Consider the following 17,922-nt stretch of genomic DNA (forward strand, 5'->3'; position numbering starts at 1 on the left):
AGAGTTTAAATTTCTATACGCTAACAACAACAATAACAATATACCCAGTGTAATCAACAAATGAATCTGGGGAGGTTAGTATGTACACAGACCTTACCCCTACTCTGTGAAAGTAGAGAAGTTGTTTCTGATAGACCTACAACTCAAGAAAATTATAGCATAATCACAATAGTTTTGGGAAAAAAATACAATAGTAGAGAAGCCATAAAAAAGAAGCAGTAACAACAACAAGATAATAAAGTAATCGAAGCAAAAGAAACAACATATAGTAATAGGAATCAAAAAATAAGAAAATTCGAGAATAATACTAATACGACTGGTATAACATAAAATTCCGTATGATGATCATAATATAAATATTTACTCTATCAAGTCATCTATAACTACATATAATCCATAAGAAATACCATTAGAAACCTCAAAAATATAATACGTTAAAATACACCACAAATATAAATATATATCCTCTACATAAGTAGTGTTTTTTTAATGGGCAAAATATATAAAGTTTTAGTGATCTAAAGAAGAAGAAGTCATACATATTATCCCAATGTCCTACGGGATAGCACATTACATTTGACTTCTCAAAACTTTCACAAATCTTCTCTCATTCCCAACCACTCTCCTTCTTCTTCTTCTTTCTCTCCCTTTCTTACTTTAGTCCCCTTATGTGATAAACCTCTTTAAATTTTCATCTTTAATTTTAAACAATATGGGCAAAGCATCCAAATGGTTCAAAGCACTCTTCATTTTCAGGAAAACTGACTCTTCTTCTTCTTCTTTTTCATCACTACAAAAGAAATGGAGTGACGTTAAATCCTACAGAGATAAGGATTTTCAACAGCGCCACCATGATCACCACCCTGATAGATCACATCACTACGGTGTCTCTACGTCAGTTCACGGTAGAAATGACGTAGTAATAACGGAGATGGATTCAAGATTTAAATTTAGTAAGTTCAATCTTCGTACGTTCTTACAATTATGAGTTCAGAAAAGACGTGACATTTTTATATATACTTGGAGATAATGTAACATTAGATTTTTTTTATTTTACTTTTAATGTAATGTTTTTATACTTGTAAAACCACATATCATAAACCCGCATAAATTGGAACAAAAAAGGCATATATCTCTACGTAAACACTAGTTCAGTTAAATTATACTATATGCTACATATGCCTTTGTGCAGTGGACCCCACCAACAGCCCCGTCACGGTAGAAGAGGTGGTGGAGCTGACAGCTAGTAACGGTGGTACAACAGCGGTGACGACGTGGAACGGTGTCGGTTTTAATCGTGAAGAATGGGCTGCCGTCGTGATACAATCATATTTCCGAGCTTATCTGGTTAGTTATATAGTACTCTCTTTGTCTCATTTCATGTCAAATTAGCTATTTTTTCTTATTATATTTTTGTCAAAACACTTTTTGTTATTTTAATATATATATATATATTTTTTTTTTTTAAATATGCTCAATTCACATTGGAAATTAAAGTATTCGAGCCTCATGTTTTGAACATTTTCACATAAAATAAAATGGAGGGGTAATCCACGCTTTTTTTTTCTTTTCCATTTTGTGAATTCCACCAATATTCTTGATAGGAATAATTTCTCGTAATTTGTGAACGGTGAAAAAGGTATAGAAGGTTTTGTTACTAGACAAAGAAATTGGAATTTTACTAGTCTTCATGAAAGGGACGATTACCTTTCTTTTTGTTAATGTTCAATATAACCGTTGGTGTCCGGCTAAATCCAAATTTACGGCAAGAAGTCTCCTCTTACGACTAATATTTTAATGTAACAATTAATGGATTTAACAGACACATAATGTTAATGGGGCCAGAGTGAATTGACAGTCAATGAAATAAAACAAAAACCATGAGAGATTAGAGTTTAAATTCCAAAAAATTCTTTTCTTAAAATTCTTTTTGGGAGTTGGGCTGTAGGGGTAGGCCCACGGGGGTGGGTAGGGGTAGGTTTCTGGTGTGAAATGTATACAGTAGAGAAGAGGAAAGTAGACTAGTTTGGACCCGTGTGGACCTAAATATCCAAAACTAGAAACTTTTGTCGTCGGTGCAAACTGCAGAGTTTTGGAGTTTCATTCATTGATCTTTGTACTTCGAGAAATATATGTATAGTCATAACAAGAGGGAGTTATTAGCCTTTTCTTGTAGAGTTAACTCATATACACTGAAGGTGTAAATAAATTTTGGGTAATAAGTGTAATTATGTTTTAGTTAGAAGATAGAAATTTGGTACTGGGAATATATAAAATTTAATACTTTCAGCACTCAGTATTTATATTAAATTATATAAAATAATTATATTATTCATTTGGTGTAAACACCAAGTTCAAGTAAATTTTTACGTGTGAAGCATTTATGAAATTTGGGAAGTACTGCTACAGGCTATAGAAAGCTCACACGGGACTGTTTTTGATGACCATATTTAGGACCCGTTTGGTCATAGATTTTGCCAAAATAAATTTAGGTTTTATTTGGCAAATACATGTTTGGCCATAGATTTTGCCTATATTTTGACAAAATCTCAAATCCCAATAACTGGTTTTGGGCCAAATCCCTAATAATACACATGTTTTTCCAAAATAAATTTGGGAAATATATTTTGAAAACGTATGTTAAAACACATTTTCATTTTCAAGCCAAATTTCACCCAAAACAGATTTTTCAAAATAAATTTAGGAATCTATGGTCAAACGCTAGGTTAATGTTACCCGAATTTGGCAATGGGTACTCTTTTGTTGCTTTTAAACTTATCATAGAAAAAGAATCAGAAACAAAGAGAAAAAGAAAAGTTGTTTAGTTTGATCAAAAGTACAGAATAAGCATCGAAAAATTCATCCTTATCAGATGTTTATATCAAATTCCATTAATATATAGTTAAGTAATAAATTAAGATAAGTATTTAGTAATTAGCCATGATAAGTAATAAAAATATATTTAAAAACAAATCGTATATATTCATTGATTTGATATAAATATTTAGTATTGATCCGGAGAAAGTTTTAATGGACCACTTTGCTGAATTTGAATATAAGAATCACTTTGCTGAATTTGAATATAAGAATTACCTATAAGTATATGTCCCAACTTAATGTAATACAAAGACATTGGTCAAGGTTTGGTTAATGGTCATCTGTCCTAATTTTCCGAAACCGTCAAACTTAGACTTTAGATAAGTGTGAAAATGAATGATTAGGGGGCCTATCACTTTTGAAAAAATTTCGTTCTTTTTATTCCAAGTTCCATAGAAAATCATTCATCTATAAAAATAACAACTAGGTCTCAATCCCAAACAGTTAAGGTCGGCTACATGCAGCGTAGAACAATTTTTTTATATTTTAACTAAACCCAAGACAACTCAATTTCTTAATGGAACTTATTGTTTTCTCTTGATACGACAACCTAATACCTAAATTTAATGTCACTTGATATCATATTACACTAAGTCTCCTAAGCAGGGGCGGACCTAAAATAGTTTTTGTATGTATAACTAAACTCATTGTTTTCGCCTTTTTATTCAAACTACATGTACGTGTATATAGAAAACATTAAAGTTTGTACAAATAATAAAATCACACTCATTCTGAACTTTCTGACTCTGAATCATGTATGTGCCTCCGCAGACCACAGTAATGGCACTTGATCGTATTACTAGTTTACTAATTGTTTCGATTTTTGGGTAAATTTGAAGTCCAGGAGAGCATTAAGAGCACTGAAGGGACTTGTGAAGCTTCAGGCATTAGTAAGAGGTCATATTGTGAGGAAGCAAACTGTTGATATGTTACGGCGTATGCAAGCACTAATAAGAGCTCAGTCGAGAGCTCGTGTTGGACGATCTCAGGTTTCAGAATCGCCTCATTTTAGCGCCAATTTTATTCAATTTCTTGATCATGTAAGTGAAATATCACCTTCCCACCATTTTCAAATTTGAAATGAAGCTTGAAATATGCTAATTAGTAATAAGTTGTAGTAATTGTCAACTAATTAAGGTAAATTTTTAGTTTTGCAAAGATTTTGTCCTGGTTTAATAATTGTATTTCTGAATCTTGATGTATAGGGACCTGCAACTCCTGATAAATTCGAGCATGTTAGTCGTGCAAAGAGCATGAAGAATGATCAAATGTTTATGCTCAAGGTATTGGCCGGATATTTTATGCTTCAGGAAACTCATTATCTAGGGAAAACGGTCGAAAATATCTCTCTTTATCTTCCGTTATACTTTGATGTCGTTCATACTGTTCTTGTTGGCAAATCGCCTCGTATTTGTCCTTAATCTTTACGGAATTCCAACCTGAAATATAATGGAAGATAACTTTAGACTAGAGTGATGATTAGTGAGATAAGTTTGGACCTTTTTCCATACACGTGGAATACAACCAATCCATGATAGAGCCATGTTACGGTCAAGGGGCAAGTATGAGACGACTTGCTAATGACAAGGATATGGAAAAAAAAAAAAAAAAAGCAGTTCGGTGCACTAAGCTCCCGTCATGCACGGGGTCCGGAGAAGGGCCGGACCACAAGGGTCTATTGTACGCAGTCTTACCCTGCATTTCTGCAAGAGGTTGTTTCCACGGCTCGAACCCATATAACGGCAGATAAAATTAAAATATTGCATATGCTAGAGACCTGATGTGAATTGCTTCTCCTAAGTCGAGGGTCTATCGGAAACAATCTCTCTAACTCTGCAAGGTAGGAGCAAGGTATGCGTACACATTACCCTCACATACTCAACATTGTTGGAATATACTAGGTATGCTATTGTGTTTCACATGCTATAGAGTTAAATTTGGACGTTTTCCCCATTATCTATTTGCATAAATTTATGCCTAACATAAAATGGTATTAATGCAGAGGAATTCTTCAAACCATATAAGCTGCAGAATGGATAAAAAACAAGGCTCTTTTGCAAGAAGTGGCTCAATTGATGATATTGGCAAGATCCTTGAAATAGATAATGGAAGACCATATATCACTTCCACACAGAAGAATCTCTTCTATTCCTCTGATCTTAGCTTAAATTCAGACCAATTAAGTTACAGCTTGGATGAAACCTGTTTCTCCTCTGCTGACAATAGCCCACAACTTCACTCAGTATCATCGAAATGTGCTTGTTCGAGGAGAGGGCCATTTACGCCAACTAAGAGTACCGATGGTACAAGAAGCTACTCGAGTAATCATCCAAACTACATGTCTTATACCGAGGCAGCTAAGGCAAAGACGCGGTCTATGAGTGCACCAAAACTAAGACCTCAGTATGATAAGAGGTACTCAAGATCTAACTTGCAAAATGGTTCTACTTATTGTACCAACTTCACTAGCAAAGGCGTGTATCCGGGTTCTGGTCAATTGGACAGACATGGAATGCCTGTTAGAGGAGATTCGGATGAGTTTAGCCGTGGTTTTTTGCACATGTATTAAGATGATTCAAGTTCAAGTTTGCAGTTTGAGTTTCAAAATTGTTTAACATGCTAACATATATGTATCTAAGTCCAAATGTTTAATGACCTGAACCTGCATTTTCCTTTGTATTAGAAATATATTTACTGAACTGATGTGAATCACTTTGTGTCTGGTTTTGATTTAACTATAAGGGGTCATTTGTTAGGAGATATTAGAAAAAATAATGCAACCTTTAGCTTTATGCATTACTAATCCCTTGTTTGGTATATTTTTTTAACTATATGTGTAACAGTACAAGTATTATCCTATTTGGTATTATCCTATATATAACTAATACATAGCACAGCTATGGTATTAGCAATGCAAGAGTTTTTAATACTTGCATAAGCATGGTTAAAGATATAATTGCCCCTCAAATCCCTCAAAGTGCACAAAGTTAAAGAAGGTGGAGGATATTTTTGAAAATACTAAATTTTATAGAAATTATGCAATGCTTTAATACAACAAACCTAACAGCAGGTAAGAAATAATCTCAGCATAACTAATGTCAGCATAACTAATTCCAACATTAGTAATACCGGCATTGCTAACATACTCTATTCAGCACTATTCTTATACCTCCTGCCAAACGGCTGCTCAAAGGATGTAGTCTCTCAGTCAACTGCATGCTTTGTTTACTTTTGAATCCATAAATTTGTACAAGTCAACAATGTATCTCAAATAGTTTCAAAATTAGTACTTAATACGCAAAGGGTCTATCGGATACAACTTCTCTACCCTCACAAGGTAAGGATAAGATCTGCTTACACTCTACACTTCTCAAACCTCATTTGTGAGATTACACTAAGTTTTAATTTTTATTTTTATTTTTTTTTGTAATACACAACTGAAACTTTATGCAAAAACTGAAAAAGATTAAATGGGAGGACAGGGATGAAGAGAAAAAGGGCAGAAATCTAATAACACGTACAAGATAAATAAGAATCATGGCCTAGGTAAAGTGTCACTTCACCTCTGTATAGACCCGAATTATTTGAATATATAAATAGTTTAATCCCGTTAACACAAGGGAGACTTCTTGTGTATAGGGGTAAAAATGGTTCAAAGATTGCTTCATATTGTAAGTTTAAATCTCAGTTATAACACTCTTAATATTTTAAATTTACTGGCTATGCCATTGGGTTCAAATGATCGTTTCTTTGTATTTCTTCGCCGATCTCATTACACTCCTCTTTATTGTCAACTCATTCATGACTTTTGTGAGCACCTAATTTTTTATCGTGCTTGAATATTTTTCGCTCCCACTCTTTATCCCTCACGCGTGTCCCCACTTCACTTTTCCTTGTCCCCCACGCTTGCCCCCCATGCTTGTCCCCCACACTTTGCCCCCCACTCACAACCCCTAACTCTTTTCTTCCTCATCAAAAACGGACCAAAGGAGCCCCAAAAGAGGGGAGAGCTCAATCCTTTTCTTCCTCTAAGAACAAGCAAGAAAAAGGCAGTCAAAAACCCAAAAAATGACCTCCAAAGCCACCCCATTTCAGCTCCAAAAACGAGCTGAAAACTATCCATAAACCAGCCCTTGAACCACCTCAAAGGGAGCTGTAAAAACGTCCAAAAATAGTTTGAAAATCAGCCCCAAAATACCATCGTTTTTATCCCCGAAATCCAACCAAAACAGGGCCCAAAAACATTCGAAAATAGCAACTCAAATTGCTGCCTTTTTCGCTGAAAAACCAGTGCATAAACACCATGAAAATAGTCCCAAAACCAGTCCAAAATTCCAGCCTAAAATCCAACAAAAAACAGGCATGAAATCGCTTTGAAACCAACAGTTTTTCCTCCCCGAAATTCAGGAGATCCTAACCAAAATGGAATAGATCGAGTGAAGTTTTCTGAAAGTTCATTCGAGTTAGAAGTTTTCGGGTCAAGGTCCTGTTCTCGTTTCCGGTGCCGGCGCTTTGTCGGGCTTCGGTTCCTCTACATCGCTTGCTGAAGGTTTTCAATCAATTTTGGAAAAGAAATTCTCCAAGGTGCATTTCAATTCCATTATGTGTATTTAATCCACTAAATACCTCAAGCTTTGTTGTTTGATTGTTTGTCCAGTTAATGAATAGCTTTCTGCTTGTTTAAGCTTTCAAACGCATGTTTGTAGGGGTTTACTAGATGTTGATGGAATTTTGCTTCAACTACTAATGTTAATTGTTTACTGACCAATGACGTGAATATGTTGTTAGTTAATTTGATTTTTTAGAAGTTGAATAAGTTATGATTTATAATTGATTTGGGATTATTGTAGATGAGATTATTTCAATAAGTTATTAATTATTGTAGATGAGATTATTTTAATAAGTTATTAATCGTGTACATGTACACGTGACATGATTTTAGCACATTAAATAAAACGGATTCACACATGATTCGTTTCAAATATAATTCCATATTTTAATAATTAAAAGAGAATAGATAAAATATGGTAACCAATAAATCACAGTTTATCCAAAATTTATTCAAGCCAAATTCTAGTCAATAAAGCGACCGTGCTAGAACTACGGGACTTGGGAAATGCCTTACACCTTCTCTCCGGTCAATAGAATTCCTTACCAGGACTTTGTTTTCGCAGATCAATAATAAAAGAGTCAAACCTTCTTTTGACTAGGGATTCAAATAAAAGGTGACTTGGAACACCGGCAAAAAATCAATTCCAAGTGGCGACTCTGTAAATAAAATAATCCTTATTTCAAAAAATTATCACTTTAATTGGAAAAACTCTTTAACCCACAATCCATAACACATATTTATCTTTGTGGGGGTAGAAAAGGAGGTGTGACAGCTATGGCGACTCTGCTGGGGAGTTCAAGAATTCGAGCTTGTACATTGACTTTATCTGGCTTTATTAATTTTTGTATATATTGTGATTTATTTGGGACTAATGTGCTACTTGTCCACATTTTACTGTCTTGATATTGTTGAACTGTACATATAAATTGTATCCTCTCTCGCATCCCACTGAGTCTTCTGATAATTAGTTATGTTGTGTTTGCTTACCCGCATCAAAAAATTTCTGTCTTGAGATAAAGCCAGTTAGCCTACCAGCTTCTGGTGAAGGATTTAGTCACACATGTTTAGGCGGGAGAGCTGTTAGCTAGCCAGTGCTGTTCTACTACTGGTAATGCTTGACGTTCCTCGGCTCGGGTTGTCCGCCCGAGTAAGCCAGGTCTAGATACCATCTCCTTTAGGATTTACAAACATAGAAGAACAAGCCACAAGCAATGAATATCCCTAGTAGGCTACGCTTTATTTACATCATGTGCATTTGACTTAGCAGCGCTCGACTCATGGGCCAAGTTCTGTTATAAGACAGGTACCTTGTGGAGACCATTATGTCATGTTATGTGCTACTTGTTGTATTATTTGAGAGGCTTGCCTGTCGACCGACTTTAGCATATATCGGTTGAACGAAGAGAGAAAAAATGATGTGGTTTAGTGCATATGGTTCTTAAAGATTAATTTTCATATTAAAAAAAAAGGGAAGAAGTACATAGTCAATTTTAACCGAACTACGCGGGTCTGATTCTCACCGGATGTGAGATACGTAGGCAAACTTCATCGGTTCAGGCCCCTAATTTTTAAAAATCCAAAAAGATATTTTTCTTTAATTACTTCTTTAGAAGTTTCTTTTTTTTTTTTTGAGACCAAAAATCTAAAAATATTTTTTTTTCTTCCTTTTTTTTTAAAAAAGTCTTTATCCCAAAATCCAAAAAAAAAATATTTTCTTTCTTTTGAAATTTTAAAAAAATAAATTCAAAATTCAAAAATATTTTTTTTCTTCTTTAGAAGTTTTTCTTTCACCAATTCCAAAAAAATAAAAAACAATCAAAAAAAATTAAAAATATTTTTTTTGCTAGGAAATTTTGTCGGATTAATTGTACATGAAAAAGAGTTAGTTTATCTATTTTATTTCTGATCCACCGAACTACGCGGGTCTGATTCTCACCGGATGTGAGATACGTAGACAAACCTCATCGGTTCCGACCCCAATTTTAAAAAACATCCAAAAAAAATTTGTTTAATTCCTTCTTTTGAAGTCTTTCTTTGAGACGTGAAATCCAAAATTCCAAAAATATTTTTTTTTTTTTTAAAAAAGTCTTTCTCCTAAAATTCAAAATCCAAAAAAATATTTTTTTGTCTATTTAAATTTACAAAAAAAAAATTCAAAATATTTTCTTTCTTTTTTAAAAAGTATTTTTTTCGAAGATTCCAAAAAAAAGCAAAAAAAAACAAATTTGTGATTATTTGTATATGAGTTAAAAAAAAACTAGCTTATGTACTTTGTTCCCGGTATTCCTGAACTACGTAATGATCTGATTCATGCGGCGTCATGATACGTAGGCAATCCCAATCGGATTCGATCATAGCCATAAATAAATTGAGTAAAAAAAAATCGAAAAAATATTGAGTGAAAAAAAAAAAAGAGAAAGAGTGACAAAAAATAACAGAGAAATACAAAGAGCGAAAAACAACAAAAAGAGAAAAAAATCAAGATATGAAAAAAAAAAGAAAAAAAAAGGAAAAAGAAAAAAATAGAGAGCCTCCCGAGATGGATTACCCCTGTTGGTGAATCATACTTGATCTTGTTCCAAAAGCTAGTCAGGCTAGGTCTACTGTGGCCAGTAGCCCCGAACCGGCCAAACCCTGAGTCTCATTCGCACCAGGCTAATGCTAGATGTGAATACCACTCTGGAGCAATCAGACATGATACAGAAGACTGTTAGACTCTTAAGAGAGCGGTGGAAGACCTCATCAATGTCAAAAAAATAGTGCTTAGGGATGAAGAGGCCCCTAATATGATGAACAATTCTCTGCCTACTCACACCAATGGGCTAGTAATCGGAATGATCTGTGAAGATGAGGAATTTGATCTGGCACTGAAGGCCATTGCAGCCATTGCCGAGACAGAAGAGAAACCTAAAAACGGGCGCCAAACCTGAAAAGTTCTTTGTCATATGGGAGTCTTGGTAGCCGGTCTTGCTATCTTTTCTGCGTCCGAATTATTTCAGGATCTAATCCGAATATTTTTACTTCACCGCTTTGCTTTCTGATGTAAACCCTCCTATCTTAAAAACTTTTTTTTAAAAAAAATCAAATAAAATTAATATTTCATTGTCGGAGAATGTTTCTTTTCTTAATCTTGTCACTTTTTTTATTCTCTTTTTAGTTCTGTTAATGCAGATTTTAATGATATGACATGCTTGCGGACTTCATGCCCAAATCCTAAAACGTTGTCAGACCCCGAAATAATAGATCAAGAAACAAAATATTTTGAAGACAAGGCTTGCAAGAAAATAAATAGAAAATTGGAACGAAGTTGAGATTCCCTCTCTTCGGATCATTGTTGAAGCCGGGATTGAGGATAAAGATTGGATCAAGAACCGATTGAAATAATTGACACTGATGGATGAAAAATGATTGTCCGCAATTTGCCACGGGCAATTGTACCAACAAAGAATGGCTAGTGCCTACAACAAGAAAGTGCAGGCCGAAAAATTTTAAATGGGGCAACTCGTTCTGAGATGTATCCTCCCGCATCATGAAGAAGCTAAAGGAAATTGGCTCCAAATTGATGCAGTCAAAAAGGTACTATGTTTGACCCTTCACGCACCTTTAATGCTCTTTGATTGTGATGACGAAAGCTTTCATTCTCGCTACCCAAACACCATTAACCCTTTTTGCCAACCCTTTGAGCCGGTTACCTTTCTTTGATTACCCTCTTTGGAACTTGAAGGAGTTATTGAAAAGAAAAAAAAAAGAAGAAAAAAGGAAAAGGAAAGAGAAAGAAAACAAAACAGATAAAAAGACAAAAGAAAAAAAAATATAGTTCATGTTACATTGAACTATGTTCGACTTGATTCCGAAATGATACGTAGGCAGCCTCTCTCTGGTGTTCAGTCACACCAAAATAAAAAAAATCAACATTTCCAAAAAAAAAAAAAAAAAGAAAAGAAAATGAAACTAGGGCAGTTGTTACAGATGGTCGAAGATGGTTTCGCTTTAAAGGTTCCAAAGTTGTAATTCAATCCAAATCTTTTTTACCCAAATTCTTTCAAGTCCTTCCGTTCAATCAACGAGAATGTTCAAGATTTGGAGGATACAGTTACTTGGATCTGATACAACCAAATGAGAGAAATAAAATAAGAGAGTCTTATTGGTGAAAATCCTCACGGCCATTGTAGGGCGTTGCAGAGCAGAGAAAATAAAAATAAGAGAGTCTTGTTAGTGAAAACCCGCAAAGGGCACTATAAGGCGATGATGAGAAGAGAAATGAGAGAGATTAGCTGGTGAAAACCCGCAAAGGGCACTACTGATCGAAAAGAGGATCTTCACAGCCATTGGTATTGACAGTCTTGGGCATTGTTTCTCGGTTTCGAGGCAAAAGTTATGATGAATTTCTGAGAGTCAGACAGTTTACACAGATCATGCATCCAGTCCAAAAAGTATGTCATGTTCATTGAAATCTGCATGTACTCCAGATAAGTCCTTCTTTCCTTTCCCCGAAAAGAATACCTCTTGTCTAAATTCATTCTACATTCTACTGTTTGTTTTTCCTTGAATCCCTTTTGGTCTAACTCTATTTTGAAACTAAGGCAAAGAAGGGATAGCAAGACTGATTTACTGGACTCTCGTTTGATACAAGCTATTATGCAAAAAAGGCACCCAGACTCGGCAGGGGCATCAAGTCAACCCCGACTGGACTTTGTGGCTGATGCTTTGAAATCAAAAACTCTCGAAAGGAAGAAATCAAATTAAAAGTGCCTACAAGGGCAAATAAAGTTGAAAAGGTCCCAAGTGGATAACCGTTTTGGCAAAGTTTGAAAAGCTAAAGGTTCCCCAATTCTCTGAAATTGTAAGTGTTGGAGGAAAGAAGTCGAAAGTGAAATGCCACAAAAGCAAAACAAAGTTCAAAAGGTTAAGTCTCACGCGACCAACCGTCATGTAAAAGTTTGAAAAGTCAAAGGCTCTCTGGGGCCAGACATGCTAGTGGTATTCAGGAAACATCTAGTGGCAGGTTGAAATCATCATCAAAAGAAGATGGGCACAAAGCCAAGCTGCCAAAGACATCAAGGCCACAAATCGACCACCACTTTTTAAAACTTACATTTTTTCTTTGTTTGCAGTAGGAACAAAGCAGTGCAGAATGTCGATTCCTAAAGGACGAATGTCACCAAAGGTAAGTTTTCGCAAAATCTCCATTTTTTTTTATTTTCAGCATGCATCACTATTGTTTATACAGATCATTTTCGTAGCTTAACCCAGGTAGAAATATTTCGCCTAGGGGGATCCAGCTAATAGTTCCGGGTAGAAGTACTCTTCGCCCAGGTTATTTTTTTTCGTAGCTTAACCCAGGTAGAACCTTTTGGCCTAAGGGGATCCAGCTCACAGTTCCGGGTAGAAGTACTTTTCGCCCAAGATGTTTTTTGTAGCTTAACCCAGGTAGAACTTTTTTTGCCTAAGGGGATCTAGCTCATGGTTCCGGGTAGAAGTACTCTTCGCTCAGGTTGTTTTACGTTGCTTAACCCAGGTAGAACTTTTTTGCCTAGGGGGATCCAGCACATAGTTCCGGGTAGAAGTACTTTTCACTCAGGCTGTTTTACGTAGCTTAACCCAGGTAGAACCTTTTTCGCCTAGGGGGATCCAGCTCATAGTTCCGAGTAGAAGTACTCTTCGCCGAGGCTGTCTTTCATAGTTTAACCCAGGTAGAACATTTTCGCCTAGGAGGATCCAACTCATATTCCGGGTAGAAGTACTTTTCGCCCAGGTTGTTTTTCGTTGCTTAACCCAGGTAGAACTTTTTTGCCTAGCAGCACATAGTTCCGGGTAGAAGTACTCTTCGCTCAGGTTATTTTTTGTAGCTTAACCCAGGTAGAACCTTTTCACCTAGGGGGATCCAGCTCATATTTCCGGGTAGAAGTACTATTCGCCCAGGATTGGTTTTTGTAGCTTAACCTAGGTAGAACCTTTTCGCCTATGGGGATCCAGCTCATAGTTTTCGGGTAGAAATACTATTCGCCCAGGATTGGTTTTTGTAGCTTAACCCAGGTAGAACCTTTTTGCCTAGGGGGATCCAGCTCATAGTTTCGGGTAGAAGTACTTTTTGCCCAGGCTGTTTTACGTAGCTTAACCCAGGTGAAACCTTTTTCGCCTAGGGGGATCTAGCTCATAGTTCCGAGTAGAAGTACTCTTCGCCCAGGTTTGCTTTTCGTAGTTTAACTTGGGTAGAAACTTGTCACCTAGGGGGATACAACTCATAGTTCCGGGTAGAAGTACTTTTCACTTAGGTTGTTTTACGTAGCTTAACCGAGGTAGAACCATTTGCCTAGGGCGATCCAACTCATAGTTCCGGGTAGAAGTACTCTTCGTTCAGGTTGTTTTACATAGCTTAACCCAGGTAGAACCTTTTTGCCTAGGGGGATCCAGCTCATAGTTCCGGATAGAAGTACTTTTCGCCCAAGTTGTTTTTTGTAGCTTAACCCAGGTAGAACCTTTTCACCTAGGGGGATCCAGCTCATAGTTTCGGGTAGAAGTACTCTTCGCATACGTTGTTTTTCGTAGTTTAACCCATGTAGAACCTTTTCGCCTAGGGGGATCCAGCTCAAAGTTCCGGGTAGAATTACTCTTCGCCTGGGCTGTTTTTCGTTGCTTAACCCAGGTAGAACATTTTCGCCTAGGGGAATCCAGCTAATATTTTCGGGTAGAAGTACTTTTCGCCCTGGCTATTTTACATAGCTTAACCTAGATAGAACTTGTTCACCTAGGGGGATCCAGCTCATAGTTCCGGGTAGAAGTACTTTTTGCCCAGGCTGTCTTTCGTAGCTTAACCCAGGTAGAACAGTTTCGCCTAGGGGGATCCAGGTCATAGTTCCGGGTAGAAGTACTCTTCGCTCAGGTTTTTATACATAGCTTAACCCAGGTAGAACCATTTTGCCTAGGGGGATCCAGCTCATATTTGCGGGTAGAAGTACTCTTCGCTCAGGTTGTTTTACATAGCTTAACCCAGGTAGAACCTTTTTCACCTAGGGGGATCCAGCTCATAGTTCCGGGTAGAAGTACTTTTTGCCCAGGCTGTCTTTCGTAGCTTAACCCAGGTAGAACAGTTTCGCCTAGGGGGATCCAGCTCATAGTTCCGGGTAGAAGTACTCTTCGCTCAGGTTGTTTTACATAGCTTAACCCAGGTAGAACCATTTCGCCTAGGGGGATCCAGCTCATATTTGCGGGTAGAAGTACTCTTCGCTCAGGTTGTTTTACATAGCTTAACCCAGGTAGAACTTTTTTGCCTAGGGGGATCCAGCTCACAGTTCCGGGTAGAAGTACTTTTCGCCCAGGTTGTTTTTCGTTGCTTAACCTAGGTAGAACTTTTTCGCCTAGGGGGATCCAGCACATATTTTTGGGTAGAAGTACTTTTCGCCTAAGCTTGCTTTTCATAGCTTAACCCAGGTAGAACCTTTTCGCCTAGGGGGATCCAGCTCATAGTTCCAGGTGGAAGTACTCTTTGTCTAGATTTGTTTTTCATAGTTTAACCAGGTAGAACTTTTTTACCAAGGGGATTCAACATTCTTTTTTCCCAAGTAATACAGGGCACCAACCCCTGGTTACATTTCCTTTTCAGTAATACATGGCACCAACCCCTGGTTATATTTCCTTTTCAGTATAGGGTACACCAATCCCCGATCTCCTTACCAGTATAGGTTACACTAATCCCTAGCTGTGTTCTCCAATATAGGATACTTCATTCCCTAGTTGATTTGAGCTTAAATGCAGGGTACACCATTCATGTTCTTTTATTTCTTTCAATAAAGAAGTAGTTTAGAATTTTTGTTACAATAACTCACGAAATTTTCCTAGTGAAAACTGGGGCAGAAAAATTTCGTTCGTTTGTTTATTGTGATGTCTGAGTAGGTTTTACCACGAGGTACAGTGTTCGAGATAAACAAAAGAAAAAGTCTCAATCCAGAATAAAGAAAAGAAAAGGAAAAGAAGTGAATCCAAATGCAGAAGCAGATGGAAAGGATATGGACTACTCAAGACATGACTGAAGTTACGAGCTTCACATTTCCCGTTTTGCTCAAAAGAAGCCGTAGAAGAATGAACTATCACTTACAGCTAGCAAGCATCAAAGTTCAGATCAGATCTTGCATGAATAACCAGTCAAGATTCAAGATCAAGCTTCAAAAGACTTATAGATAGGAATCTTGTAACTCATAGTTGAAAGGCTTGTTTAGTTTCTTTCAATTTTGATGTAATAGCAAGACCACGGACAGGAGCCTCGACGGAACCTCACTCGACTCTCCAACTCATCACTCCATCATTTTTCTTGAACTACACGCGACCTGATTCCCTTATAACCCGGGATATGTAGGTTGTCCAAAACCAGGAATCGGTTGCACCTTTTTCTTTAATTTTCTTCCTCTTTTGAATAACGATATGGTCAAAACTTAGTCACACGGCTCACTTTATCTTTGCCTGAAAACTTTTAATGTTTCCAAGCAAAGAGGGGCATGCTGTGAGCACCTAATTTTTTATCGTGCTTGAATATTTTTCGCTCCCATCTTCCCATGCGTGTCCCCACTCTTTGTCCCCCACGCGTGTCCCCACTCCACTTTTCCTTGTCCCTCACGCTTGCCCCCCATGCTTGTCCCCCACACTTTGTCCCCCACTCACAACCCCTAACTCTTTTCTTCCTCATCAAAAATGGACCAAAGGAGCCCCAAAACAGGGGAGAGCTCAATCCTTTTCTTCCTCTAAGAACAAGCAAGAAAAAGGCAGTCAAAAACCCAAAAAATGACCTCCAAAGCCACCCCATTTCAGCTCCAAAAACGAGCTGAAAACTGTCCATAAACCAGCCCTTGAACCACCTCAAAGCGAGCTGTAAAAACGTCCAAAAATAGTTTGAAAATCAGCCCCAAAATACCATCGTTTTTATCCCCGAAATCCAACCAAAACAGGGCCCAAAAACATTCGAAAATAGCAACTCAAATTGCTGCCTTTTTCGCTGAAAAACCAGTGCATAAACACCATGAAAACAGTCCCAAAACCAGTCCAAAATTCCAGCCTAAAATCCAACAAAAAACAGGCATGAAATCGCTTTGAAACCAACAGCTTTTCCTCCCCGAAATTCAGGAGATCCTAACCAAAATGGAATAGATCGAGTGAAGTTTTCTGAAAGTTCATTCGAGTTAGAAGTTTTCGGGTCAAGGTCCTGTTCTCGTTTCCGGTGCCGGCGCTTTGTCGGGCTTCGGTTCCTCTGCATTTTCGCTTGCTGAAGGTTTTCAATCAATTTTGGAAAAGAAATTCTCCAAGGTGCATTTCAATTCCATTATGTGTATTTAATCCACTAAATACCTCAAGCTTTGTTGTTTGATTGTTTGTCCAGTTAATGAATAGCTTTCTGCTTGTTTAAGCTTTCAAACGCATGTTTGTAGGGGTTTACTGGATGTTGATGGAATTTTGCTTCAACTACTAATGTTAATTATTTACTGACCAATGACGTGAATATGTTGTTAGTTAATTTGATTTTTTAGAAGTTGAATAAGTTATGATTTATAATTGATTTGGGATTATTGTAGATGAGATTGTTTCAATAAGTTATTAACCGTGTACATGTACACGTGACATAATTTTAGCACACTAAATAAAACGGATTCACACATGATTCGTTTCAAATATAATTCTATATTTTAATAATTAAAAGAGAATAGATAAAATATGGTAACCAATAAATCACAGTTTATCCAAAATTTATTCAAGCCAAATTCTAGTCAATAAAGTGACCGTACTAGAACTACGGGACTCGGGGAATGCCTTACACCTTCTCCCCAGTCAATAGAATTCCTTACCCGGACTTTGTTTTCGCAAACCAATAATAAAAGAGTCAAACCTTCCTTTGAATAGGGATTCAAATAAAATGTGACTTGGAATACCGGCAAAAAATCAATTCCAAGTGGCGACTCTGTAAATAAAATAATTCCTATTTCAAAAAATTATCACTTTAATTGGAAAAACTCTTTAACCCACAATCCATAACACATATTTATCTTTGTGGGGTAGAAAAGGAGGTGTGACAACTTTTTAATCCTTTTTGACAACTACTGCAAAATTAGTGGAGAAGAACAATCTTCACAATTAATTTTACACTTCCTATGTTACCTTCACAAGAAGCTTTTATTGCCACATATGTAAATCGTTACTAGTTTCAAAAGTTGTGTAGACAAAACCCTATGATATGTTTACAATTATAAGTTTCAAAGGCTTTTATTTCTTTCTTAAATTGGAATGAAGGGTACTAATTACTAAATAACACATAAATATAACATTTTAGATTGTAAACACAGTACATTAGAAACTAAGGACAATAAGAAACAAACAGGTTTCGTGGTGTAGTTGGTTATCACGTCAGTCTAACACACTGAAGGTCTCCGGTTCGAGTCCGGGCGAAGCCA

The 17,922-nt window shown here is 36.7% G+C and overlaps 1 protein-coding gene and 1 non-coding gene across 2 annotated transcripts; both read left to right on the forward strand.

Annotated features, from left to right (window-relative positions):
• Positions 1-528: 528 nt before the first annotated feature.
• LOC104108527 (protein IQ-DOMAIN 22-like) lies at positions 529-5,586 on the forward strand. Its single transcript, XM_009617590.4, has 5 exons — positions 529-953; positions 1,193-1,347; positions 3,717-3,917; positions 4,083-4,160; positions 4,880-5,586. Exons 1-5 carry the CDS (start codon positions 713-715, stop codon positions 5,444-5,446), a joined length of 1,242 nt encoding a protein of 413 aa, XP_009615885.1. The 5' UTR covers positions 529-712; the 3' UTR covers positions 5,447-5,586.
• A 12,262-nt stretch (positions 5,587-17,848) lies between these two features.
• On the forward strand, positions 17,849-17,922 carry TRNAV-AAC (transfer RNA valine (anticodon AAC)). The gene has a single exon. It is a non-coding gene; the product is annotated as a tRNA-Val (tRNA).

Source organism: Nicotiana tomentosiformis, chromosome 12 (genome assembly GCF_000390325.3).
Source record: "Nicotiana tomentosiformis chromosome 12, ASM39032v3, whole genome shotgun sequence".
Taxonomy (NCBI): Eukaryota; Viridiplantae; Streptophyta; class Magnoliopsida; order Solanales; family Solanaceae; genus Nicotiana; species Nicotiana tomentosiformis.

Excerpts from the sequence above, each read along its gene's own strand:
- LOC104108527 (XM_009617590.4), top strand. The coding sequence starts at position 713 with ATGGGCAAAGCATCCAAATGGTTCAAAGCACTCTTCATTTTCAGGAAA. Across the intron at positions 954-1,192 it reads GGATTCAAGATTTAAATTTA|TGGACCCCACCAACAGCCCC; the intron begins GTAAGTTCAATC and ends GCCTTTGTGCAG. Across the intron at positions 4,161-4,879 it reads ATCAAATGTTTATGCTCAAG|AGGAATTCTTCAAACCATAT; the intron begins GTATTGGCCGGA and ends GTATTAATGCAG.